The 27,589-nt window shown below is 40.9% G+C and overlaps 3 protein-coding genes across 9 annotated transcripts; 2 read left to right on the forward strand and 1 right to left on the reverse strand.

Moving 5' to 3' along the window:
• The first annotated feature begins 84 nt into the window (after nt 1-84).
• ubxn11 (UBX domain protein 11) lies at nt 85-5,257 on the forward strand. 3 transcript variants are annotated; one of them, XM_022753522.1, is made up of 14 exons: nt 85-240; nt 323-363; nt 1,624-1,746; nt 1,842-1,942; nt 2,043-2,094; nt 2,179-2,258; nt 2,343-2,448; nt 2,534-2,751; nt 2,834-2,911; nt 2,987-3,074; nt 3,177-3,280; nt 3,433-3,506; nt 4,285-4,434; nt 4,522-5,257. In XM_022753522.1, exons 1-14 carry the CDS (start codon nt 170-172, stop codon nt 4,679-4,681), a joined length of 1,446 nt encoding a protein of 481 aa, XP_022609243.1. In that variant the 5' UTR covers nt 85-169; the 3' UTR covers nt 4,682-5,257. The 3 variants fall into 3 exon arrangements, with proteins under 3 accessions (XP_022609243.1, XP_022609242.1, XP_022609244.1); XM_022753521.1 differs by having other exon boundaries at nt 2,987-3,280; XM_022753523.1 differs by lacking the exon at nt 323-363 and having other exon boundaries at nt 194-240; nt 2,987-3,280.
• Nucleotides 5,258-5,402: 145 nt separating this feature from the next.
• On the reverse strand, nt 5,403-17,473 carry cep85 (centrosomal protein 85). 2 transcript variants are annotated; one of them, XM_022753555.1, is made up of 14 exons: nt 17,370-17,473; nt 16,320-16,379; nt 16,084-16,215; nt 12,203-12,996; nt 10,675-10,805; nt 10,383-10,500; nt 10,067-10,252; nt 9,433-9,585; nt 9,167-9,321; nt 8,914-9,031; nt 8,030-8,080; nt 7,804-7,911; nt 7,446-7,689; nt 5,403-7,314 (listed from the first exon to the last, which is right to left on the reverse strand). In XM_022753555.1, the coding sequence occupies exons 2-14, from the start codon at nt 16,357-16,359 to the stop codon at nt 7,151-7,153; spliced, it is 2,394 nt and encodes a 797-aa protein (XP_022609276.1). In that variant the 5' UTR covers nt 16,360-16,379; nt 17,370-17,473; the 3' UTR covers nt 5,403-7,150. The 2 variants fall into 2 exon arrangements, with proteins under 2 accessions (XP_022609276.1, XP_022609277.1); XM_022753556.1 differs by lacking the exon at nt 16,084-16,215.
• Nucleotides 17,474-19,775: 2,302 nt separating this feature from the next.
• wdtc1 (WD and tetratricopeptide repeats 1) lies at nt 19,776-27,339 on the forward strand. 4 transcript variants are annotated; one of them, XM_022753646.1, is made up of 16 exons: nt 19,776-19,809; nt 20,445-20,594; nt 20,839-20,922; nt 21,072-21,118; nt 21,455-21,566; nt 22,168-22,355; nt 22,475-22,657; nt 22,799-22,893; nt 23,045-23,160; nt 23,253-23,328; nt 23,431-23,527; nt 23,642-23,812; nt 23,930-24,165; nt 24,465-24,633; nt 25,462-25,654; nt 25,754-27,339. In XM_022753646.1, exons 2-16 carry the CDS (start codon nt 20,529-20,531, stop codon nt 25,949-25,951), a joined length of 2,031 nt encoding a protein of 676 aa, XP_022609367.1. In that variant the 5' UTR covers nt 19,776-19,809; nt 20,445-20,528; the 3' UTR covers nt 25,952-27,339. The 4 variants fall into 4 exon arrangements, with proteins under 4 accessions (XP_022609367.1, XP_022609365.1, XP_022609366.1 ...); XM_022753644.1 differs by having other exon boundaries at nt 19,777-19,819; XM_022753645.1 differs by lacking the exon at nt 19,776-19,809 and adding an exon at nt 19,833-19,921.
• The last annotated feature ends 250 nt before the right edge of the window (nt 27,340-27,589 follow it).

Here is a 27,589-nt window from a genome sequence, read left to right on the forward strand (position 1 = left end):
CTGTGGATGAAACAGGAACCACCTAGCACCACCTCATTCTACAATATCAAGCGCTCCCTGCGTTGCTAATGGCAACGGACTCCAAACAAACAGACGGCTCGTTCTCGAGCCAGTCTGGGTTATTTAGTTTGAGGAGTTCACTCGCAGTGTCCGGCTGGTCTCAAGTAAAATGAGCTCACCTTTGTCGATGCTGAAGAAAACGAGGCGCACTCCGCTGCAGGGCCCTCTGAACGAGCAACGGTGGGTTACTCACTGGACACAAGTACAGAGCTGCATTTATGCCAATAGGGAACCTGTACATGTAACTGTGTTTGACCTGCAGGGGCAGACAAAAAGTGCCTTTCAGGAGGAATCGGTTAACAGGTAGGCTGCTCAAATCTAAACATAATGTCAAAGGTCACTCAACAGCTGTTACAACCAGTGGTGAGGGAGGTATTCACATTCTGTACTCAAGAAAGAGAACTGTAAAAAAAAAAAAAAAAAAAAAAAAAAAAAAACTAAAAACACTCAGTAAGTAAAAGTATGTAAACATAATCAGAAAAATTTAAGTAAAAGTGTTCAATGCATAAAAATGCGTCTTATACTATTATATATCATTAGGTTATTATTACTCATGCATTAACTATTTTTTTTAAACTATTTAACAAATAAAATAAAATCATTAAAATAATGATCAGGAAAAAACAGCAAATCCTCACGTTACAAGCTGGAGCCTTGAGAAATGTGTATGTCATTTTTGCAGCTGGCCTAATTCAATATTACTGAAGTGGATATAAATAACTGATTAACTTTTTGCTCTGTTGTCTCACACGTAACCATCAACTTAATACTTCCTAGAAACTCACTACCACTTAATCATCTGGGCCAAAACCTCAGCTTCTCTCTATGTCTGGATGTAGGAACTGGAAATTATTTGACCTTTTGAATAGAAGCTTTAAATTATTATCGACAACCACAAACGCCCACACAGAAAAAACAGTTCCTGTATGAACTGTATAAAAATGAACCTGATCCCACTGTCAAACCCTCTTTGACTGAAGTGACTGACAACATGCCCATCATCAGCATGGTGAGTGATCTGTATGACAGTATTCTGTGTTAAAGACAGAGACAGATGTGATGCTTAGTGATTGATGTTTGATTTAAAAAATATATATATAAAAATTTATATAATATATATATATAATATATATATATATAATCAAATAGAGGCTGTCAAGATTTTGAACAATATTTTTCAATCAACTTTTTATCTAAATTTACAATGAGAATAATAATAAGAAGAAAAGAGTCGTTTTTTTTTTTTGTTTTATAGTAAACTTATCTAATAAAATTAGAATTTAATAGTTTCTCAATTAATGTTTTGACTAATCTAGTTTAGTATGTAAAACATTAACTTGTAAAGTGACAGTAAAACAGTTGTAGTGGAGTAAAGTACATTATTTCCCTCTGAAACGAGGTGGAGTAGAACTAAGAGGCAGCATGAAAAGATACTCCAGTAATTCGACCACTCTTAATCCCACTACTCTGACAAACAGATATTTACTATACATTTGTATATATTCTTTTTTAAACCTTTTTGTGACACTCACATATTTTTGTAATGTGTGTTTCCTTTTTCAGAATTTCAGGCAGCATTAGTTGACAGTGCTGATGATGATCCATCTGATACAAATCCTCTCCAGTCCTCCCACACTCCAGCCAGCAAAGCCTCCACTTCAAAATCAAAAGCCCCTTTAAAGAAAGGTACAAGTTAATACAGAGTTATTTATCCCAGTGTGAAGTAAATTTTTTGATTTGCTGTTATAGAAAACAAAGCTAACTCTAACTCTGATAATCAGCTGCTCCACCAAGCGACTTTGAGCTCATGTCTGCCATGATGCAGCGGGTGAACCTGCTGGAGAAAAAAGTGAGGAGCCAAGCGCAGGAGATCGAGTGCAAGGTGAACACATGCCTCCTCCGGGTGAATAATGAAGTGGCAGTAACATACATCTTTGAGACATGTCACACCCCCAGTTTATATTTTCTTCATTCTTCTAAAGAATAAAAAGATCTCTGTTTTGGAGAAGAAGCTGAAGGTTTGGAAAGAATCAGGTAATCACCTTCAACATGCGCAGACCTGAGTTTGATATAAACGCATGATACAGATGAAATGATTTTGCCTATTTGCGGATTTAGGGAGTGCACATGATCTGAGCGGCAGAGAGGGTCTTGAAAAAAGGTGCCAACAACTGCAGAACCAAGTGCATGAAATGGAGGTGAGTTGATTAAATATTACATTTCATTCATGTCTTTATGCTGTGATCACACCATACTGAACTGCGCTGGTCCCTGTCCTGCAGAGCTTTCTAAATGACTATGGTTTGCTCTGGGTGGGAGATGGGGAGACCAGTGACTCAGAGGACTGTGAGCAGACATACAGCTCAGGTAGAGGCCTCTGGCAGCCAGGTACTTTCATCTTTATCAGCCCTAAGCTTTCTTGCTAACATTCACAACACAGGGCCATAACATGTTGTATATCTTTCCTCTGCAGGCATCTCTGGGGTCAGGGATTTCCACATGAACTTTGACCTTGTGATGCTGAGGATCATGGAGCTGAACATCCTCGCAGGGGAGGGAGAGTCTTTTGTGCAGTCGACAGCCACGGGGGCCCAGCTGGCAAAAAAGGAGCCTATTCAACTTAGGCTCTACAGCAATGGCATTGTCATGTTTGATGGTCCTTTCCGCTCTTATCAGGAGCACAGCACCCAGGTTTGCAAACTAAAACTGTACGGGATAAAAAACACCTACTTTAAACTGGGGTCTTTGATGACTCTTCCTTTGGTCTGTGCAGCAGTGCATGCGTGATCTGATGGACGGGTATTTTCCATCTGAGCTTCAGGAAAGATTTCCAGATGGTGTTCCTTTTGAGGTGTGTCTCCGTTTCTTTCCGTTTGCCTGTCAGCAAATGTGCAAAGTTATGACTTATCAAAAACTTACTGTGCAGGTTCATGACAGGCGAGATGAAGAATTTATCTTCAGGCTACCGTGGGAGAAAGATGATTCATCAAGTGTTGCCAGCTCTCAAATACCTGGTCTGTCCTGCAAACATCACTCTGATACTCCCAAAAATCAGACCTGTGATGGATATCCTTTATCTTCACTGTCATTCTCATGTTCTCTTCTGGCTCACACAGGCAAGACAGTGACCATGGATCAGTTCCTGAACAGGCTGCCGAAGGTGGTGGTCAAGGCTGGTCGCGTGATTGATGTCAGGGACTCACTGAGAGCAACCCTGCAGGTGAGAAAGCAGAAAGGATCGACCTCATTTCAAAAGCACTTACTCATATACCCTGCTTGCGTATGTATGCTCTCTTACAGATGATCACGCTATCTAGTCTGCCTGTAGTTGTGCTTAACGTAATGCTCTGATCTAACAAACACTTTCTCTAGGGTTCATCTGATGTGCAGAGCAGCGACTCAGTGGTCTTCATAGACACAGCCGCACTGCAGGCAATGAGAGAGAGGTATTCAGAAATGTCATCATTCATTACATAAGCTTACCGATTTTTTTTTTTTTTAGTACCATGAATCGTGATACAAATTTTTGTGTCTAAAAACCAGTGGGAGAACACATTGTGCAGACAAGCATTGTTCAAATCTATAGAAATGTGTTTTAAATTGTAGAAGAATATTCCAACGTTTCTAAAAGGTACAAAAATGCATCAATAAAATGATGCATGAATCAAGAGTATTTCCATTTGATGTAAAGGCAGAACCATGGAAAAACATGGCATCTGGGGTTTAATATGTTACTCAGTATAAACATCATATAGTTGATCCAGATACAAGATGCCAAAACAGCAAAGCAAATCATTTTCTAACATCACAACCATGTAGAAATTAGAAGGAAAAGCAGAGGTTAAAAGGACCTGCCAAATCCAAGTACGTACTGCATGATGTAAAGGCTGATTAAAATCCCTTTCTGGCAACGATGGCTGACAGTCGAGATTGTGGAGATTACTGTATGCACTGGTCGGAAAAATAGGGCAGGTCACCACGGACAGCCAGAATTCGTTAGTTCGTGATGGGGTGTAGGATTCAGATGTGTGACCTCCTTAAGGAGTCTGAGACCAGTGAAAGACATTATTATATAAAGTGTGTTCGGTTTTTATGCCTCACAATGCAGCTGGTAACGTAAGTTTTGGTTAATGTAGTGGTATGCAGAAAGAAAGGGGTCAGCTTTAACTCATATTTATACAGTAAATTTTTATATTATGAGTTTTTGTCCCTTTTCACATTCAGACTGGAGACATCCAGCTCTGACAGGCCATCGTCACCCCGTGATGTCATCACGCTCAAGGTGAAGTCTGAGGATGGGAGTCATACTTACATCTTGAAAATGTGCTTCTCAGAAACAATCGGCCACCTGCGACAGTATCTGGACAAACACAGGTGAGACCTCATCCTCCTGTCCAAGTTATCTCTCCTCTGCTTTCGTAACAATGCGACACTGGTTGCGTGTTATTTCTTACACTACAGAGGCGATGGTCTCCCTGGTTACGACATCATCAGCGCGTACCCACAATGCCGCTACGATGACGACTGCAGGACACTCCCATCATGTGGACTCACCACTAATGCTACTCTGCTGCTGCGAAGGAGACATTCATTGACTGGAGTCAATCAAATAAACTTATAAAAAGTCATATATGACTTGTAAGGCACTTTTTTTTTCTTTTCTTTTTTTTTTTATAAAATCAGCCTTTTTCACAGAAGACTAGTCAGTCATAGTAAGAACAGTACAGGTGTTCAAGTGTCCCCTACAGTGAGCTGCCATGCACAATACCAGGCCCCTGAAACTGAAGCTGCTAAATGGAATTCAGTCATCAATAATCTTAGTATTTACCCATGTGCTCTTCCTACTCTGTCAAAATGGCTTCTGTGAAAAAGGTCCACCCTTGAGTGAGAGAAAATCCTGTTAGTGACACAGATGTGGATGCATTGATCAAACTGATACCAATTCCAATACCTTAACTCCAGGTATCTGCTGATGCCAAGGGTCTTTTTTCCAAAAGTAGAATCTGTCAATCTCACTGCTGTGGAAGTCATTTGAATCATTTTTATGTAGCAGGAGAAGTGAGCTGTTTGTCCACTGAAACATTATGCTTTATCTCAATGACAAAAGAAAAATTATTTTACGTGGATCGGTCATGTCAAGGTTGATACCTGATCTGCTTAATAAGATGAGTATCAAGGCCAACGCGGATCCAGTGTATTGAATCAGTGCATCCCTAGCTATAGAAAGCTATTTCTCCTGGTTCTCTGCACAGAGAGAATAAAAAGAATGCAGTTACAAATCGATGAAAATGAAATAAAACAAAATCCCAAACAAATTAAAACAAAACAAAATGTTGAAAATCTTTATTTCTAAAATATGCAAATACAAACAAGGACAAAGGTATGAAAATATAAACATCTTTTTCCCTTTCGCAAAACATTTGAGATGTTAAGGCATGCGGAACCTGACTTTTCCAAAGATAAATCTTGTGCTACACGAGGTTAAAGGTCCCATGAAATGAAAAATGGCTTGTGTCCCTGGGTGTGTTGTTCAGTTTAATTTGTCAAAAAGTCATTGTTGCATATTTTTATATTAAAATCCCTTACTCTTTGTGTAAAGTGTCGAGTTTTTTTAAATGGCTTATCCTGCACTCACGGCAAATATAAAATTCCATTGACTTCAATGTGATCAGTGATTTAGGGGTGATCCAGCCAACCCCTCCCGTCATCACTGCCACGTGGGATTAAAACCTGAAGAGCTAATTATCCTCAGTGACTGCTGCCTGGCCGAATATAGCCTGGCCCATCTCATATTAAACACCACAGAAGAAAATAATCTAAAAGCCACTTCATGGGACCTTTACACATTGTTGTTGTTGTTTGCTAAAACAACATTAGCACATTATTACAGCAACACATTAGGAGGACCCAAAACGCTTTCACACCGAGTTGTCAATGCAAACAAAAAAAATAAATAATACTGAAGATTAATACTGTATCTCAGGCATACATTTATCAAACACTTAACCACTCTGTCGAAGCCGTTATCGACTGAAATGTACAGTATACTGTGAAGTTATTCCTCTACACAGAGCAGATTCTACAAAGATCACCCAGACTAATAAATTTGACTTGACTTCATTTATCTACCAGGAACAAAAACAGTGTAGGAGCCTCCACGAGCTCTGTGACGCGGCCCACAGTTATCTGCTACATTCAGAGTCAGGGAATGTATTGACAATCCTACTGGTTGACACACTGAGAGAAACGTCATATTGGAAGAGTCCGCTGCAAACAGCCCTTTGTGGTTGGTCTAAAATGAATTAGCATTGTGGTTGCAAACTTACAGAAAGGCACGTGTTGGTTTTCATTCAGAACGAGGCCTGCAGCAGAGAGGAGCATTCACAAACATTCTTAGACTTGCACAACTGCCCCGACCAGAGTTTTCTTTGGTAGTAAAACTGATGTAGGCCTGTTGGTGTGAGAAGCTGATTTGGTATTAAACCGTTCAGTTGTTAAGTCTGACACCTCACAGCTGAGTCTAATGTTACAGTTTTCACCATTTTAAATAATGGCATGTTAGTAACATTTCCTTGTGAATTCAGTTAAAAGCACAGGTTAAAATATTTTCAGTTGATTGTCAACCATTTCTTGGATAATTCCCCTCAGGAGGGAAATTAAGATTTAAATAAATTACATATGTGGGACTTCTACACAAATAGTTTTCCACTAGAGTGGAACAAAAAGTATAAGACTGTTTGGTAACTGACAGTATCATGTCATTATTATTAAAAAAAAACAATAAACACACACACAATGCTTTAAGGATCAAGTATTAGAGGTAAGTTATTTTCTGTTAGCCCTTGGACAGAAATAGATGAACTCACCGGGGGGGTTGGGAGGGTTCTGAGCTACAGGCAGGCTTGAGATTCAACGTTCAGTCAGTCGAGAGAAGCAGAAGCTAAACCATTTGGGCTTTCCTCTGTCCTAATTTTAAGAAAATTAAAATCCAGTCCTCTTTCTGACATTCAGTTACTCGGCCCATTTTAGGTGCTTCTGAGATGAAATGGGGCTTCTGCAAGTTTCCTCCATCACCTGGGTGGGTGGCAAGTTATTGGGTGATGCAGTTTTCTCCCATGTCCTGTGCATAACGGTCCAGTATTACATTACGTAGTTCCTCAACATCTCGACGGAGCTGTTGAGCTTCGACGAGTTTCTTCTGAAGCACCTCTGGACTCATCCAGTCCTCGTCCTGCTCTGCCACTGGTGGTGGTGCTGATAAAACAAAACATGACTCTGATTCATGTACTACAACTTTTCTAACCCTAAATTCTCACAATACGAATCATTTTCTTATTGCATTGTACTGTATTACCAATAAGAGAAAGAGTAAAAGCAATGCTTACATGTGAGGCCGAGTAGCAGGGAGAGGTTGGGGTCTTGTCCTTGAGCTCTCTGAGTCAGGATGCTGCACAGTGAGCGCAGGTCACTGAGGCAAGAGGCGATCTCTACATGAAGCCTCTGTGTGAGACGAGCCCCGGCTGGCTGCAGGGCAGAGGAGGCCTGGTTAGTGCTCCTCTGCTCTGGATCACTCATCTGCTCCTGCAGAGTCAGGTTCTGCTCCATCAGTTCCTGGTTCTGGGCTGACAGCTGAAACACGGGAGTCAGCATCAAAGTTAGTTAAGAGCAGTCAAGGAACAATTAAGGTTCTCTGCATACTGCACTAAAAAAACCTAATGATTTTCATGGATCAACCAAACTCACCTCCTTCATGGCTGTGTGGAGCTCTAACACATTCTGCTCTTTGGCCAACACCTCTTCTCTGAGAGCCTGAGAGCTGCTCTCTTCCTGAGATATCTGCTCCTCCAAAGCCTGCAAACACAAACAATTATTGACTCACAAATGCTGAGGTGAAACTATAACCAATTAGATTAATATAAAATACAAGTGTAATATATTTATATAATAATGATATAAATAATATAAAAACCTGGATTTGGGAGCCAAGCTGTTCCATCATTCGGTGTTGCTTCTCAATAACCTGCAAAAAAAAAAAAAAGAACTGAGCCTTAAAACAGTAATTTCCTACTTGGAACAGCACTGTGAGACCTTATAAACCTAATTGTACCATGTGTGCTGCTAAACTTAACAACTGCACAGCTCAGAATCTATACTTTTTGGTTTGCAGTCACAGAATATATCCCGTGCGCTCTCTTGGGTTGGGAAATAAAACCAAATCCATTCAAGGAACTGCACCCAGGGTTTCCAGAGCTAAACTGTCACCCGTTTTATTGACTCCCATTCCTTTCATTTTAATATCAAATTACATTCCTCTTTTCCCTCCCTTTTCTGTTGGACTATAAGGTTGTGGCATGAGACTTTGTGGGAATAGTGTCTGTGTAACTGAAGGTGTTTGCTTAGCTGAAGCACACAGCAGCACAGAAAGTATGGTAAATACTACAATGAAGACATTAAGGGAAAGGAATGACAAACCAGACTAACAAATAATGCTTAGAAAAGATGAAAAAGTTCTGCTGTTTGATGAATGTTTGCTGCTGCATGCTTTAACCACAAGATGCAGAAACTTACTTTCAGAGAAATAAACACTTCTTGTTGGTTCAAATTTAACTGAACAGCCATTTCCTCTGAGCTCACTCAGTCACATGAACTTTTTGAAGCTGAAGTAATTTGGGTTCAAGCATATCAGCAGCATAACTACTATTAGATTGCAGAGTATAAACAAGTTGTGCATTCAAATTTGGGAGTGGTAATTTAAACCAGTCCACTTGTACTCTTTGTGTACTCTCGAGTATAAGGTGTACACAGATTAGCTTTTAAAGAGAAGACACTCAGAACATGTAAAGAACAACAGACCTTTTTGAGTCTTTGCTGTTCCTCCCTTAAAGTGTTGTTCTCTACTCTGAGCTTCTCAATATCCAGAGAAGGCAGTCTGGCTCCATCCTCAAGGCCCTGCTGCACCCGCTGCTGCATACTGATGAGGACAAAAATAAAAACACAGAAGACATTATACAGCAATACTACCGTCTCTTTGTGCACAGAGTGAAGAGAACAAACATGCCTACTGGGCAGATTGTTCATGGTGATCAGACCACGTGTGTGTACATACTCAGTAATCGTGGTCAGCAGGTCTCTCTCCCTGCGTTTCTGCTCCTCCAGCTGGGCATCTTTCTCCCGTAGTTGTGAGTGTGTCGTCTCTAGACAGAGCTCCAATTCTTTTACTTTCTCCTGTAGTTTGGCTGCCTGCTGTTCAGCCTCCAGGAGCTGATATTTTTATAAAACACATGTCTACATTTAATGATTTAAACACCTTCAACCAAGTAAGTCAGACCAGACAGAATGAGAAGTGATTAAATTAAGTAAATATATCCTGACCTGCTTGTTCTGGCTCTGGTAGTCCTCCAACGTGGGCAAGTCAGCTAGATAGCGCTCCAGAGTCTCAATACGCTGCTGGTTCTCTCTCTTCAGCTCTGCCTCCTTCTGACACTTCTTCTTCAGGTTGTTGATGTGCTTGTCTCGACTGCGGATCTGCATACATAGGCAACATGTGGTAAGTGGGATAATATGCTCCAAATTTAATAAGTGTACACTCAAGGCAAGAACATGCGAGAAACTGCTCCCACAAACACAACCACATGTTGCCTTTGGAGAAACTGCTTTCACACAATTTTCTATCCCTGAGATAACTCTGGGAGAACCTGTTAAAGCCTACAGTTTTAAGATCTACTTATGTACTGTGCTCTACAGTCATTTTACAGGAACAGTGAACAGCATCTCAGTTCCTGTGGGGGGAGAAAGGTTTCCTGTACAGTGCTTCCTGGGTCTTATTTTAATGTTTTATAATTTCAGCTGTTGGGAAATCTGACAGAATTTTAACAGCCTGCTTTCATCACTAACATGAACAAAGTACAGAAATTTAAATGCAGTTCTCAACACATAATTGACACTAAATTAGAGGCAAAGTGAATGGTTTTTATACATTAGGAAGAAGTGTTAGGTAAGCACAAACCCTCTCTTCCTGTTTCTTCATCTCCTCTGCATGTCTCTCACAGGTCTCCTTCAGACTGTCAGTTAGTCGGCGTGTCTCTGCTTCAACTGCTCCCAGTCTGCGCTCTGCCTCTGCTTTCTCCAGGGCAGCGCAGTCTGTGCGCTCAGTAAACTGTGCCCTCAGGAAGGCATTCTCTCTCTGAGCCTCCTGTGAAGCCACCATGTGATAGGAATGTTTCAGTTAAAGCTCTTAGGGGTAAATACTTTGTAAGGGTGATGACAGTATAACACAGTGTTCTCAGTGTTGTTTTCGGGAGCCAGAGCATCTTTTCACCAACCTGTAGCCGCAGCATGCACATATCCCCATAAGAAGCCCCGCGGCCCAAGAGGGCTCCATGGACCTGCAGCTCACTTTCCCTCAGACGCTGCTCTAATTGGGCCATATGCTGCTTTTGTCTGTATCACAACATGGTCCAACCATCATCAACACAAGAACAACAATAGTCAATAACACTGAAAAAACAATCAATGTTAAGAATAACTTGAGGACTAATAAGAACTTAATTATTATAACAGAATTACTCCCTAAAATGTCTCAAATTGAGCAGTCAAATTATTTGAAACACTTGCCTCTCGATGATAAGCTCCTTCTCCTTTAACAGACTCTCACTGGCTTTCACCAGAGCATCCCACTTGCCAGAGTCTGAGTGAACAGGGTTTGAGTACAGAGATGGGTACTGACCCACTCCAGCACTCATTAACTGTAACAAAAAAGATGAAAATGCATGTGTCACTTAGAGCTGCATCTTGTGGAAATATGCCAAGGTGATGAGAGACATAACAATTAAGAAGTGTACAATTTTAACCTTGAAAATAACTATGCATGGCGGATATCCTTTCATGTTATCCTCGTACCGCATAGATAGTGCAAAGTGTTGCCAGAAACACAACTCAATATTTGGACCAAACAAAATGCAAACAGCTCAGGGACTGCTGCTTACCTCGGGTTAGCCTGACACCTGGTCAAACTGTTTTTATAGCAAAGCTACCTGACAACAGTAATAAATACTTTTTGTGTGAATAACAACCTTATTAATTTTAAATGGTTATAAAAAAGGAAATAAAACTTGAGTATCAAGCAGTGCCAATCTCTCTGTAGAATATAATGTAATTCCACCTTATTGACTTTAAAGTCTTTCTTCCAACACAGTGAAGGCGCAACCAACTGTCAGTGTATTCTGGTGCTGTGAAGAATACATCCAGCAAGATGAATGAATGAATGCTGCAATCAAATCATAGCTTCAGGAGCATTCATATAGTTAAGACATTTCATGATTAGCATCATAACTTTTTTCAAACAGTAAAATCCCTCATTAGTCCAATCAGATTTAGCTTTGGAATATTCTGCCCAGTCGCAATATCTCAAATGCATAAAAAGGTATTTAGAAACTGTTAAAGTGAAAAAGTGTTAGCTAATGTGTCAGCAAACAGTACGCGGAAGTGGCGACAGTCACTCACTCAACATCTGCCACAGAGGAAATGAACATTGAAAACAGTACTGAAATGGCAAAGAGTTGTTGTGTAATGGTATTTTACCATATTTTACCAGCTTTTAAAAGACTGCAAAAGTGAAGCAGCAAATACTTTTCTAACATTAAGCAAGCACAGGATTTTCTGAATTACACATGTAATAAAATATCATAATTAAACAATTTTTATAAAGCTCAACAACAGAGACCAGCAAATGTTTTATAGTTCTTGTGATTTTAATTTGGTTGATTGATTTGCCAGTCCTGCTTTAAAATAGGACAAGGCGTCTGCATGCCTTCAGGCTTTGTTAGCGGAACGTTATTTTTCCTATGTTGACCTATATATATGTCACGCTCTGGATTTCTGGCAAGATTTCAATGTCCACCAATACCCGACTGCCCCACATGTCGACTCCAATGGGCTTTACTTTATCAAGGTTTTGCCCTCTGAGAATTCACCTCACCATAAGACCAGTTTGTTTTGCCACCCAGTAGAGGTTATCATGTGACATAAATGTCTTGCTTCTACACTATAATCCCAAAACATCAGTCACAGCGTATGAAACAAATAAAAGTAACCATCTCCCAGGTTTATGTTTCTTAAGCATTTTTCTCTGATGAATGCTTACCTGCATTTGTTCCACTTGCAAGCGTAAACTCTCCAGTTGCTGCTTGTGTTGCTGTTGTTGCTGCCAGCTGGATAGTTCACTACATCTGTCCTGCCGCAGTGGCTCATAACCCATGGAGCCTGTATGCTCCCTCAGCAGAGCCTGTGTCTGCAGGCTGAGAGGGCTTGCATAAACTCCAGTGGATCCAGCTGCACCAGGCTGACTGCCCCTCTGATTAGAGGTTTCTGCTGTGCCGGGAACCCCAGGCCTAGCTTCAGGCAGAACCTTATAGCTGTGCTCCATGCCTGCTCTGTAGGCGTCAGACACACAGTCTGGGTTGTCTCTAATCCCGCTCGCCTGTAATCGGAGTCTGACATCAGGGCATAACCCCCCCAACAGGGCTGACTGATTTAGAGTAGGTTCCACAGCAGGAGTGTCAAACCTCTGGCCCTCATCTAACCGTGTGTGATCTGAGGGGAAAAGCGAATGGTCCAGCCCATTTACAAGGCTGCGGTAGCGGCTCAGGCAGTCTGGCTTTGGCCCCACAGGATCAACTCCCACACCGGCCTGAGCATCCAAGTTGGGTGAAGATGCTGATTTGGAAAGAGAGGAAGACTTCGAGGTGGAGCCACTTGGAGTTCTGGAGCCAGAGGAAGACCTGTGACCCTCAAGTGAGGACAGGCCATCCTCCTGGACACATGACTGGGGCTTAGAGGCCGGGGATCCGGCCGTGGATGGCATGACATGTGCAGTGGGAATGGGGATCTGACTGCGGATTGGTTGGAAAGAGGGGCTGCTGCTGGAACTGCAGAAATCTTTCAAGAGTAAAACAAAAAAAGTCATTAGAAATTACAATCAGCGGTACGCTCCCACTATTCACTATACAGATGCACCTTGTTAAAATCAGTGCAGAATATTTGGAGCACTACTGCAGGCAATTTTCTCTATTTTCAGTCAGTGATGTAAAGTAGATGCAGCAGGGTTTATGGGTGGCCTACTTTGATGATGAGGTGTCACCACAGAAAGAATTAACTGGCTCTGACTGACTCAACCCAGGGAAAAGGCTTATAATAGACTCAAACCAATGAGCAGGGTGAAAGCTCTGTGTTACATGATTAACAAAAAAATATAGCATTAATAAGGCTGATATTACCTGCCACGTCACCAAGTGTACATGTAAGACAATTATAATTCACTGTTACATTCTGTTACAACAGCGCTGCTGAACAAAGGGTCTTCCTTTTTAATCAACATAAACTCTTGTAATTATCCTCTTAACAACATTCAGAGATAAGCACCCACAGATTACTCTACAGAGTACACACCCAATCCACACCATTAAATATGCCCAAAAATGTAAATTTCAGGAACATGGCAAGCTTATTACAACCAACCTACAGAAGTCTCCACAAGCCTCAACACAATCTGAAGTTGCATAAGTCTGATTTCAACATTGTTACAAACCTGAGAGACCTGCTGAAGTCTGGAAACACGGTACTCACTTGAATGCAACAAACATGTTATTAGCTGTGACATTTTTTCTAAAGCTGAACTGAGGTAAGCTGAGCTGCAGAACGCTTTAAATCCAAACAACAGTCCGTCTTCTGCATTTCTGAATATAACCAAACCACCTTCTGAAGCTAAGACCAACAGCCGCGCAGCAGTCAGGCCCTGTGCCCAAAGCCGTATTGTCCTCGAACAGCCAAACCAGCCTGTACCAACCTCTAAGCAAACACATACAAACACGCGTACACAGGAAAGGTTAGGGGTATTTATAGCCCACCTCTCATGTTACGGAGTGATCTGTGGGTGCCGCTTATTTAAGCACCTTGCCTCCTCCCACTGTAACACACAACACACACGTGTACACCCAAAGTCAAAGACTGAATGAGATATGTTTTCCCTGCTCAGTTAAATCCACACCTTCCTTAAACAAGAAACTCTTCGCAATCACAGAGAAATAACATTCAGTAAAAGGGCAAGAATATTACAGAAAGATCATCAATCTTTCAGGAAGGTAAAACTTCAAATATAGTAGAAGCCTCCAGGCTCCACTATTTCATGACTGGCTAGAACAAGTCTAAACTACTCTGTAAGAACTTTTGCTAGATGTTTGCTCAACAGACATTCCTGTGTTTGCAAAGTATATAACATGATGACAATTACCTGCAGCTTTAAAACTGAATTTTTTGATTAACACCAAGCAACTAAAATGTAAAGCTGTTTAATTTGTATTTTAAGTGTGCTACACAGTATTATCTATAACAGGTCATTACTGTGGCTAATTGTGGGGTTAATTGTCATGTTGCTAGGCACTGCTGTCAGTTTAAGTGTCTGGACAAAGTTGTACCAGCAACAGCAGCATGTTCAATTACTGCCAGATGAAAGTTACATTCATTCCTACATGAAGACAGCAGCTATAACTGTAATGTATCCAGGGACCACAACATACACATGCATGGAGTCAGACGAAAACATGCAAATTACCAATTAATCTGAGGTATCATATAACAGCTTGGCTGCCGTTTGTTTTAATGCAGCTTCAATCCTTCCAGGAATGTTGTCTTACAAGAACTGAGCTGCATAATCGCTGTGTTTGGGGCTGGTAGGATCACACTGGACACCTCAAGAAGAAGTGATTCCAGTTTGTTGAAAGATATACAAGACATGCATCTGCTAACACTAATAATTGTTCACCATAGCTTCCCTTGAGGGTTTAGTGATGTTTAGATCTGGTGACTGGACATGTGATGGGAATTGAGATTGTTTGATTCACTGTGGTGATAAGGAAAACATAAAAACACACATCAGATTATGTAGGGGTTTGCAGTGGGACAGCATCATCCGGCTAACATTTGCACAAAGTCCTATAAAATGGCACCTATACCTTTACTAACACACCACTGTTCAGATGGATTATAGAAACTAATGACGTGTAGGAGATTACCAGTACAAATTCACTACAAATAGCAAAAGAAACTATGTGTTAAAGGCATCCTTAGAACTGTGTGATGCAAGACAGCTTTTCCCTAAAGCCAACACAAGTAAATGTAACTTGGTTTGAGGGGCAAAAAACAGTGACCTGTTGGCAGTTGCTATGAAAAGTTTCCAACTGGCAGCCAGGGCATAAATATCAGCTTTGTGAAGCTCAAACTCTACAGTGTTGGTTCACTTCTAACCATTTTTCAGTCTATTATTTTGCAGTATTTCCTGTTAGTACAAGGGACCACCCAAACCAGCTGGTCAACCATTACATGGATTCATTCTGATAAGAGCATCTGTTATTTTTTCCACTCACATGTATATTCATATAAATATAGTACATACGCACACCATCTCCACTAGGATTTCACATTTTCTCCAATGGGATATTCCCATTGGGTGTGGGTCCAGTTTTCATTTAGCTGTCCAGTCCTAGTATCACAACACCCCGTCCTCCCAATTAGCCATAACACCAGAGGAGTGCAACAGAGCCTTGGGGCATTTTTGGCTAAGACTCTAATCTACCTCTGCAAATCTCCCAAGCAGACAGAGTGGATCATGAACATTTTTTTACTCTATAAATAGCCTAAGAAACAACAAGACGGTCTTTCCAGCCTCAGCACAAACAAGGGTCTGGGGCTGAGTCTGAGGTTCGTGAGTGGCTGCTCACTACATTATACTTTGTATAACTGATCTTGACCGTCAAGTCAGCAAAAGTATTGAAGTCTAATGACAAACAACCATGTTGTAACAGATATCCTGTCAAGTGCATGAATGCAGCAAACTATTACAAAAACTCAACCACCATTAAAGCACCCAACACTGGCTGTGTAGAGTGCAAACTGGGACTCACCACTGACACAGACCTCAAAACAGTGTTACACAACACAGGCAGGGGGAGAACAAGCAAAAGTCATCACCTTCTGTGCTGTCAGATGCTGAGGTGCCAAGACCAGTGTCCCCACTGTCCGATGTTCCAGGACGGCGGCCAAAACGGCTTTGGAACTTCTCTGACACAGCTGGTGTTTGCCACTCCATGTCAGCAAACCGAGCTAATGTATATTTGTGAAACAGGACGATAGCAACGGAAGAGTATATCAACACACGCTGAACTCACACACAGTTTATACATTTTCACAGCAGAGTGCCAACTTACCCGCTGGTTTGGATTCAATATATCTCTGTGAGGTTGTCATTCCATACGAGACAATGTCACCTGTAAGAGATGGGGGGTGGGGGGTGGGGGGGTTACATACAATTACAATGAAATAGTGAAGACACACTAATAAGATATTTTTAATGTTTTTTTTTTAAATTTGAATCACATCTTAATTTAGGTTAGTGAAGCTCACCTCTCAGTTACTTCAACAGATAAGTGACTATCTGACAACCTATTCGTTTAGTTGGCTGGGAAAACAATAAAGGAGGCTGGTAGGTTTTTATGATGAACCAGAGACTGAGATGTCCTCTAAACAAAAGCTCCTCTCTTGCTTACTGTATATTATGAACTGAACGTCCATGGCTTAGGAGTCAACAGCTGTTAGCTAATGACTGATTTGTTCGCCTATCAAACTCATCTGCCCCTCGACCTGCCAGAAACAAACTCGACGGACTTTTCTGAGCACCAACAAAAATAACAACATGAGCACATGTCTTAACGTTACATAATCTGTTACACAAACATTTATATCCCTAAGAGGCTACAGGAAGTTGTATATCATTTGGCAAGCGAATATAGCGATTACAAATGGATACATACAGTCTGAGATGCAGCCTGGTTGTTACAAACTAATCCCGTTGAGCAGCTAATTCATGAAGGAAATGACTCGCTAACCAGCCAAGGAGAGCTAAGTCAGCTAAACGTGACCTATCTCCAAATTGAATTTGTTAAATTTTTCGATATCAGCTAAATGCGACAATCGTACTAATCCAAGTGTAGGTTGTGTCAAAGCAGTGACTTCTTTATGATTTCCTGCCCCAAAACGTTCACATTTGTTTGACTGCGATGCACTGCACCGTTAATCACTTAGCTAATCCATGACAAATCCGTTTCCGTCTAACAAGCTAGCTAACAGCTAGCTAACACAACGTTGCCGTTTGCTTAGCTACCTAAGTGAACATGTACGTAACAAATCTCTGAAAGCTTTCGTGTTTACGTTATCGTAGCTTACATAGCTGTCGGCGCTGACACAAAATGTTACTTTACCTTTTGTTTCACATAAACACAGAATGAAGTAACAAATCTCGGTTTCAGGCTGGTAACCGAAGCCGAATCTGTACCATCCGCTGCTGTTGCTGCTGCTGCTGCTGCTGCTGCTGTTGTTCCGCTAGCCAACTGATCCCCTCTGCTGGCAGACAACCCAGTCCAAGATACAATGGCCGCTTGTTTAATATCACAGCGCCGCCCGTTCAACAATGACGGGTTATGTTGTCTCAGAAACCGTTTGAGGTTTTCCTGCCTAGAGGGTATTGACATCCGCAGCGGTTACATCTACAGACTACAGCCGAAAAACTGGGCTAGCAGTGTTTTTTAAGGCTTTTCTTGAAATATTGCTGCCGATGCAATGAAAAGATGACCAGGTTCATTCTGCCATATGACCAAATATCACTTGAGTAACACAAAACGAACAAACCTAACCAAGATGCGTTGAGATGGCTGGAATAACCTAGAAAATAAGGCTTCAGAAGTATTACAACCTATTAGCAGTCTTAACATATATTTAATTAGGCCACAAAACAGTAAATAGCATTGAGATAAATACTATATGGTTAAACATATTGTGTCATTTTTATAGTTAGGCGGCATATTACAAAGGATTAGACAGCAGTAGACTAAATCAGGAAATACACAATCTATATTTGTCTTCTTTATTTATTTTTCATTAGCTATCCTACATGTTTAAAAATCTATTGATTCCATTGGCTTAATTTAAACACTTCTGCTTTTCATTTTGAGTGAAGCTACTGGTCCAAACCAAACAGAGCAGCTGTGATTGACAAAGAAGAGAAAATACCACAAATACTGACATCAATTTGTTGTAGGAAGTTGGGACAATGATGATACCATTTGTAATACCTAACGCAACCATAAAGTGACACATAAGTCAGGATTTTTTGCAATAGATGAAATACAAATTGCAACATCTGTTTTATTTTGTCTTTAATGCACAACAATTAATTGATTAATTTAATCTACCTGCAATAAGGTGCTGTCTGAAATATTGTAAAGACAACTTTAATGAAGCATACAAGGCCTTGTGTTTTATGTGACAATCGCATGAGAACACCTTTTTTCTGTCCTCACTAACATTAGTTTCTGTATTGCTGAATTTCCAAGTAATACATCATCACTAATTCAGGGCATATTAAGCATTAAAATATCACTGTAGTCCATGATGTTTGGGCCTTGGCATGTGATAAAAACAACACACACAGAAATCTGAGATAGGCTGGATCCTGATTAAGGAGTCATATTTGAGATTTCTTTTTGTTCAGTATTCACATTGTGACATGCAAGGTTATGAGATTGCCTATTATAAGAATTTCCTACTAAAATGTAAAAATATCATGCATTAATCCAGTCTGTTTATGTATTAAATCTATTTGTATACTAAATAAGAAAAAAACACTACAAAAGAAATACTATATAAAAGAATCTATTCACACGTTCACACAAAAGTATATCCACACATGTGAGTAGTTTTCAGAAATATACTTAAAAAACAGTTAATTCTCCGGGGAAAAAAATTACTTGTTCCATTTATATTTGCATATGGCTTTTGTTGATACATGTTCACAGGGTCTTATGCTAACACAAAACTAATAATTCACAACTTGTCAAAGCAAATGAACATGCTCTTCATTCCCCAGTTTTGCCTTTAACAATCTTTGTTTTTTGAAGTGGCAATACCATCTTATTCTACTTTGTCAAGCAAAGAGACTGTTAGATTAATTTGATCACCTTTGATAACAGTAAAGATGTTATTTAGTGTTTTCTTTTTAAATCTCCATTGTTGTTAATAAATGCACATGACAGCATCATTAAACGACCTCTACCGATTCCTATCATCTGCCAAAAAATTCTCCACCAGTGCAACAACTACACTCAGATATAATCTGCTCTTGTGTTATAATTTGACTGAGCCAATTCAAGTCATTTACATCCTAAATTTGCCACTGATATGATCAGCTCAGACCTTTGAGCTATATCCCTTGTTTGTCTGGCTGCTTGCTGTATAGGCATTTCTGCATTCTCTTTCTCCGTGACCAGTACAGAAAGCTGACTCTCACTTTATTCCTCAGGTAACAATAAAACAAATTGTTCCTACTTTTTTTGTTCCTACTTTTACTGTCACGCTATGTACACGTCAATAAAGGAAAAATCTGTTAACTAGCATATTTCTATTAAAATGAGCTGGAGAAAAATTGTCATTTTTTACATTATAAGACACTGTATAGACTGCGCAGCTACTCTGCAGCCTTTTTGCTTTTTTGTGCCATAGTATGAAATGTTTGTAAATACCAGCTGTAATTTGTGCGGAGAATGCTTTTATTCTGAAATGAACTCGGACCGGAAGTGTTTGTTCTGCTTTAGCAGGCGGAACAAAGTTGCGTGATGTTCTCAGTGGGAGGAGGGTTGTGTTCAAGTAAGAGAAGGTATTAGCGAGAATCCTGTCAACAAACTCACATAGAGTATGATTTATTACGTTTATTAAATGGACATTTCTTGACAGAAGTCTTTTTAGTTCAAGGAAAGCGGTGAGATTTCTTACGCAGTCGTAAATTAAAATGAAAGCGTTGCAAATGTTGACGTTACATGATGTGTACGTTTTGTTTAGCTAGCATGGTAACGCAGATACGCTAACGCCAGCTACTCGGTAAACGACAGGTCTCTTAAAGGCCCGATGCACAGGTGGCTAACGATTCTGACAGGCTAACAGCGCTTTAACGTTGAGATAACTGTCAATGTTCTGCGACACTGTCCGCCGATTGTAATACTGACAGAGCTACATAGCAAACATTAGCTAGTTAGCTTCTGAACTCGCCTTGTTGGTGTTCACTTACGGGAGCAGACCCAGTGTTTGGCACTGGAGTGAGCAAAGTCTGAAGACCAGCTAACATTATATGTTTCAGCTATTTTTAAAAAGCCCATAATGAGTGGATAATTTAAATGTCTGCTGTTCAGCTTGCCTTTACCTTTCCTCTTTAACTGACATTAAACCAACATAGAATCAGTGCCGTGTGATAAATGTGTTCTCTACCCTGTCTTAATGTTTTTAAGGTCTGTACAGCTTAATCCCAAGAAATACAGAGTAAATGTCATCTGAGCTGTGACCCCTGGAACCTCCTGCCCAGACCCTAATCTATGTTTTGTGGTGAGGCCATGACTGCTGTCAACATCACCAGAGATATCCTGCACAGGCAGATCAGGGTGAGTAAACAAATGCCATAGCATATTATGAGCTGAACATGCATGGAATTGAGATTGGTGGGGCCAACCCAAATAGACTCTCACCAACGAATGTTAACAAGTATAATTTTGTTTGTACAAAAGTCTGACAGAGCCTTTGATTCATGTAATTTTTTTGGTTATTCAAACATGTGCCTGTAAAAAATCTGTTTCTCATTATTTATGTCAATTAAAATTTATTCTAATGAACCTCATGACACTGCAGGACAAGAAAGCGTCAGGCTTCCAAAGGTTCTATCATGTGACCGACCCCTTCATCAAGAGACTTGGTCTGGAGGCTGAGCTTCAGGTAAGTGACACAGTGACAACAAGTGTGTGTGTGTGTGTGTGTGTGTGTGTGTGATGGAAAGAGAGATGTGGAAAAAAAAGGAGACTGATAGGATACTTCTGTATATTGTTATGTCTTCTTCTGATTGTTTATACTGTCTGTGTCAACAGGGCCATACTGGCTGTGTGAACTGTTTGGAGTGGAATGAACGAGGAGAGTAAGTCTTCAAATCCTAAAAATTTACCTTCTGTATAATTTATAATCTCTGACCTGGGATCACTTGCACGTATATGGAAGGCCTTTTATGGCTGGGCTACTTGTCATAATTAAATGAGTATCTTTTCTGTTAATGTTTCAGCTCTGAATGTTGCTGCGGCACTCCTAATCCTACCAAAATAATACAGCAGGCCTGCCATGTTTCACTACATTGTAATGGGATCCATATCTTTCCAGAATCTTAAAATGTCTCACAGTTTAATATTTTAAATGGCATTGGTCGTGAAGAGCCTCTACAAACGTTGCCTCATGACCTGATGATTCTTTTTGTATTCAGCCTACTGGCCTCAGGTTCAGATGATCAACATGCCATCATCTGGGATCCATTCAGACACAAGAAGCTTACAACTATGCACACAGGTCATGCAGCAAATATATTCTCTGTAAAGGTAAGGAGGAATAATTGGAAGGTGAGTGTATTGAATTGCAGGTGGGAAAGAGAGCTGAAATCATTTACAGTGGCTGCATTTACTTACACATCAATCATCCACTCATAGTGTGATTTAAGGCAGTGATGTGAGTAAGGTGGAGCCAATCTTGCTGACTATGCATCCCGACGGACAAATATTAGTGAATTACTCCCATTTTAGTCTAATTGAAAGTGCATTTTATCTATGTAAACACCTGAATTGAATTACAAGTTCACTCCCTGTACATTAGGTGGCACTGTTGGCTATTTAATGAGTGGCACGTTGTTTGATGGAAAACCCATCTACGTACCTTTTATATAGTTTTAAAGCTGCCCAAGTTGCGATGGTTGTATTGCACTTTTCACACAAAAATCGCCACTAGGGCAGACCACTGTAGCTTCATGACAGAAAACTTTGGAATGAGGTCAAATACCAGAGGAAAATGTTACATTGTAACATAATATGGAGATGATGTCAAAAGCCATTTAATGGGCTATAATCTATAGGATTGAAACAGGTATATTGCCTGTAAACACATTATTAATGCCTTCCTCTTTGGTCTGTTTGTCTGTCCATACAGTTCCTCCCTCACTCCGGGGACAGAATTTTGGTAACAGGTGCAGCCGACACCAAGGTCCATGTGCACGACCTGACCGTGAAGGAAACCATCCATATGTTTTCTGATCATACCAACAGAGTCAAACGTATTGCCACAGCACCCATGTGGCCCAACACCTTCTGGAGTGCTGCGGAGGATGGTATCATCAGGTTAGAAGTCAGGGATTAAAATGGATTAAATCACCTCGTTGTGTTTAACAAAGTCAAAAGATATACCATGTCTAATTTTACTATAGGTAATATGTTCACTTTCTCCCTGTTCGCTACAGACAGTATGACTTGCGGGAGAGCAGTAAACGCTCTGAGGTGCTGATTGACCTGACAGAGTTCTGTGGGCAGCTGGTTGAAGCCAAGTGTCTGGCTGTCAACCCACGGGACAACAACTACTTGGCAGTGGGAGCCAATGGTCCCTTTGTACGCCTCTATGACATCAGGATGATTCACAACTACAGGTCGGTTAAGTTTTTGATGTCATTCTATGCTTCTGATTATTCAACAACCACTAAAGTGTGCAGTTTTCTCCATTCCAGGTTTTGACACACACGTGTTCAACTGGGATTTGACCATGTTGTTGTTTTTTTTTTGTTATACAGGAAATCTATGAGTCAGGGCACATCGGCAGCTGTGCACACATTCTGTGAAAGGCAGAAGCCGATCCCAGACGGAGCTGGGCAGTATTATGTTGCAGGTGAATATACGGCTGAATTTTCTTGTATCAGATTTATTTATTGGGTACATTTAGATTCTTATTGTGTAATGATGACATCAGGAAATGTACATGTTACAGGAAGGTGACTGAAGGATGCTGAATAATATCACACTCTATTTGAATGCTTCAGGGCACCTGCCAGTGAAACTCCCAGACTACAATAACCGCCTAAGGGTCCTGGTGGCCACCTATGTCACCTTTAGTCCAGATGGCACAGAGCTGCTTGTTAACATGGGTGGGGAACAGGTAACGCTTCTTAGAACAAACAAGGAATGGTGAGAGGAGTCATTTGTCTCTGTAATGTTTGTTTTATCTGTTAATTTTCATGGTTCTTCCAGGTGTATCTGTTTGACTTGACATTTAAACAGAGGCCATACACCTTCTTGCTTCCAAAAAAGTGCCAGTCATCAACAGGTAAGTTTATGCAATCTGTAAGGTTGAGTGGTGCCTAATAGAGATACATAAAGCATAGTATCTTTAGATGTATTGGTGGTTTCTTAAACTTTTGCCTCTCAGGAGATGTACAGAATGGAAAAACAACCAATGGCGTCTCCAATGGAATTCACTTACCAACCAGCCATATTCGCTTTGCCGGAAGCAAGATGCGCTCCAGGTACTTGTCTTTCACCCTGTCAGCGATCGCTTCTACTCACAGACTGATTATTTAAAGGTTTGAGAGTGCACACATTTGAGCCATGTACAGTATCTTCTGTTCTCTTTGTTTTAGTTCTACTGAGCTCCCTCCTCATTTGGAGAAGATAAAGCAACAAGCTAATGATGCATTTGCACAGCAGCAGTGGACACAGGCCATCCAGCTGTACAGTTTAGGCATTCATCAGGCCAGCTGCAATGCCATGCTGTATGGGAACCGGGCTGCAGCCTACATGAAACGCAAGTGGTAGGCCTCATCGGATCACGACGCCTAAAGTACCACTGCAGACAGAGAGTTCATCATCTTTTCCTGAAGGCTATGAAAGAAATTAACAAGTGTTTTGTTTACATCTGTGACTCACAGGGACGGAGACCATTATGATGCCCTCAGGGACTGTCTGAAGGCTCTGACTTTAAACCCTGGACATCTGAAAGCACATTTCAGACTGGCACGGTGTCTGTTTGAGCTGAAATACGTGTCTGAGGCTCTGGAGTGTTTGGATGATTTCAAAGGAAAGTTTCCGGAGCAGGCTCACAGTAGTGCCTGTGACGCCTTAGATAAAGACATCAAGGCTGCTCTCTTCTCCAAGACAGAATCAGGTATGAAAGAGAAAAAATGATACATGACAGTAGCTCTCATTTATTAAACAAGTATGCACACAGTTGGATCTTGAAACATACAAACCGCACTGCTGCCACCACCACCTGTTTGTTTTAACTTGGGAATACTCACAAAGTACAGTTACATACAAGCTAAAATAAATCTTTTTTTTGATTTAGAAACTTGCGTGATAAGTTAGCAACTTTGTATTATTATGCACTGACATCCCACTCTTTGTTTATTTGTTAATGTGTCTGAGAGATTCAGTGGTAATAAGTTTGTATTCTTTCTTCACTAGCTGAAGATAAGAAGGCCAATAGCTCCATTCGATTCCACTCATTCAGTCGGAAAGAGTCGATCCCAGAAGATGAGTTGGTGCTGAGAGAGCGCAGCTTTGACTACAAGCACAGATACTGTGGTCACTGCAACACCACCACCGATATCAAAGAGGCCAACTTCTTTGGAAGGTCAGGAGATTTCACTCTCAGCCTGCAGAGGCCTCGCTAGGGGGCAGTCACGAGCTCTGTTACTTAAGGAAAGGAACCAGAAGATTCACTGGAGACTCAGTAAAGCAAAAATCCACAGTGAAAAGTAGCTTTCATTCATAAATTTACTCTGCGGGGACTAGATCTGCCGGTTTTGTCACAAAGCAAAAGTCCAACATTCATAATAAAGTTTAAAATATCCACTTTTTTTTTTCTTGAAGACATTACATTTCAATACAGACAAATATATTATAATGACCATTATGAGCATAGTGCATACAAGAGGTGATTATTATTATTTCATGTCAGTTGAAATTGAGACTAATTTTAGTTTAAAGTTAAACAAATAACATTATGTCATTTTGATGTGGACTTTACCAATTGTTTGATCAGTGTGGATCTTGCTGACCACTGCAAATTATGAGAGCTACTAATCAGACTGGTCCAACTCTAAACTCTCTTTTGTACTGTAGGCCAGATTAAGTACTGTATGTTTCATGATGTGTCAAAAGCTGCATATTACTGTTGTTTAACAAAAAGATTAGCCACCTTAACCTCACCCGGTTTCACATTACAATATCCAGTCAAAGTCTTAATAACTAAAGCCACTGGAATGTAATACAGTACATGTGAAACAAACCTCAGTTTCCACTGAACCTTTTATATGAGAATGCCTGGATGAGCTACCTTTCACACCAGAACTGGGGATGCCCCGATTACACACCTGTACCGTGGAGTGAACAACTGTTCTGTGAAAGAGATTCAATGTAGAACAATGTTCTAATTCCCAGTAATTCCTTTGCTCCTCAGCAAAGGGCAGTACATTGTCAGTGGCTCAGATGACGGCTCCTTCTTTATCTGGGAAAAGGAGACAACTAATCTGGTGAGGATCCTGCAGGGGGATGAGTCCATAGTCAATTGCCTGCAGCCCCACCCCAGCTACTGCTTCCTGGCTACAAGCGGTATTGACCCTGTAGTTCGATTATGGAACCCCAGACCAGAGGTAAACAAGTAATAATCTGTGTTTTATTTATAAATAAATTTTGTTATATTTTACCAGTTTTTTACATTACCCTTTCTCCTCCCCTCTCTCATAATACAGACGGAGAGTGAGAATGGGCGTGTGGTGGAGGACATGGATGGTGCTGCTCAGGCGAACCAGCGGCGTATGAATGCCGATCCACTGGAGGTTATGCTGCTCAACATGGGCTATCGCATCACAGGCCTGCGTGGCGTTGGCCCAGATGGCTCAGATGATGAAGACAGCTCAGAAGGACAAGTTCAGTGTCGGCCAAGCTAAGCAAACTGTCAGCCATTCTGCAGAATGGATGTAGGAAGCAAAGCACTCTCCCAGCTCCTGTTTGAATCTTAATTTCCCCCCTATCTGACAGAAACATTGAGTGAATGTCATGTCACATCTCTGCACTATGCATCGCCCTCCCCTGTCCTGAGACAGGACTGGTGGAGACCACTTTGGGGAGAGGAATTCATGGAGGGTGGAGACGACATCCATCTCGCCCCTTCAAAGCACCAACAACACCTCAGCCCTCTCCCTCCACCCTGTGATGGCAGGGGGGGACACCTTTGAGGAGAGCACCTTCAACGTCACTCCCCAGTTTCTCACGCAGAAGGAGGAGTTCAGCACTTATCCCTCCTCAGGTTTATGTTGGAGAGACACACAACATGTTAGAAGGAGAAGCCTGCGGTCAGGCGACCTATTTTCAGGTCAGAGTGGCCACACAGTCACAGTGTCCTCCATGGAGGATCAGATCACAGACCAGAAGATGGTGCTTTGTTGCATCTCCTGTCTGCTCTACAGTTGGAGCAAAGAGTCACAGTGCCCACTCATCTCAGAAAGGCTGCACACCCAAGTCATTGATTCTGAGTTAGACTTGATCATATTTTCAGTTGGAGTTTTGGTCACAGAAAGCCTAGAATTAATTAAAATCTCCAAGTTGTGGAAGTTGCTGGTGTTGCTCCAATGAAATGTATTTACAAGCTTTGTTTAGTTTATACCTGTCAGAAAAAAAAATGCTTTCTTCTGCCAAAGGTTGTCATCTATCATTTCATTGGCCAAGGATTAATGTTTGCTTTCTCTGTTTCATTGAACCATAATTTTGGCATACTGTACTCCTTTTAGTTGAGAGGTTTTACCACAATAGATTGTTGACAAGATCAACAAGATATTGACAAAGAAATATTTGTAAAAGAAAATAACTTTCTAATAGTTTTTGTTTTAATTTAAGTCTCATTGATTGTAAATGTCATTTGGCATGAAATGTCAGTGTGAAACTTCTGTTGGGTATAAGTGGGACACAGATGCTAATTTTATGGTATATGCCAACTAGGTGCTACGTATTTGGTGGCGATAGGGGTTCCTGCCTACTAGCTGCGTGGCTCTACCGCTAGGCCTCTGCTGCAGTCAGGTGTTCAATCCTGCTTGCATGAGGCTTCTCTGACCATAGTTGTGGGCAACAAAAAGGACATAGAGCCATCCCATCCGTTACTCAAAGAACAGCTCGTTGGGTCTTCGCCCACGAATAGGGCGAATTTTAAGGGGGTCCTCAACAACATGCAACACTAGGCTTTCATATGTTTTACTTTGTTCATTAATTTGAGATACTCTGTTTTTTCTTTGAGGAATCCTATAATAACCTTTGTTGCAAACAAAGTAAAAAATAAAATTATTGAACACCATATTGTCTGTATTCTTGTACTTTTTGTTCCATCAGTGGTAAAATAATGAACTCTTTGTCCTTTTAGTGTAACAATTACACAACAGCTGCAGCAGTAATGATGCAATGCTAACTAGGTTGGGAAGATGTACTGCAGGCGAGGCTATGAACTTTCTGGTATCCTGTTCATTCATCAGTGTCTGCTCTCCTCTGCTTTTGCTGACTATTAGGCAACAAATGTGAGCACAGTACATCACAAGCGT

This window comes from Seriola dumerili, unplaced genomic scaffold (assembly GCF_002260705.1).
Source record: "Seriola dumerili isolate Sdu_G_001 unplaced genomic scaffold, Sdu_1.0 BDQW01000191.1, whole genome shotgun sequence".
NCBI lineage: Eukaryota > Metazoa > Chordata > Actinopteri > Carangiformes > Carangidae > Seriola > Seriola dumerili.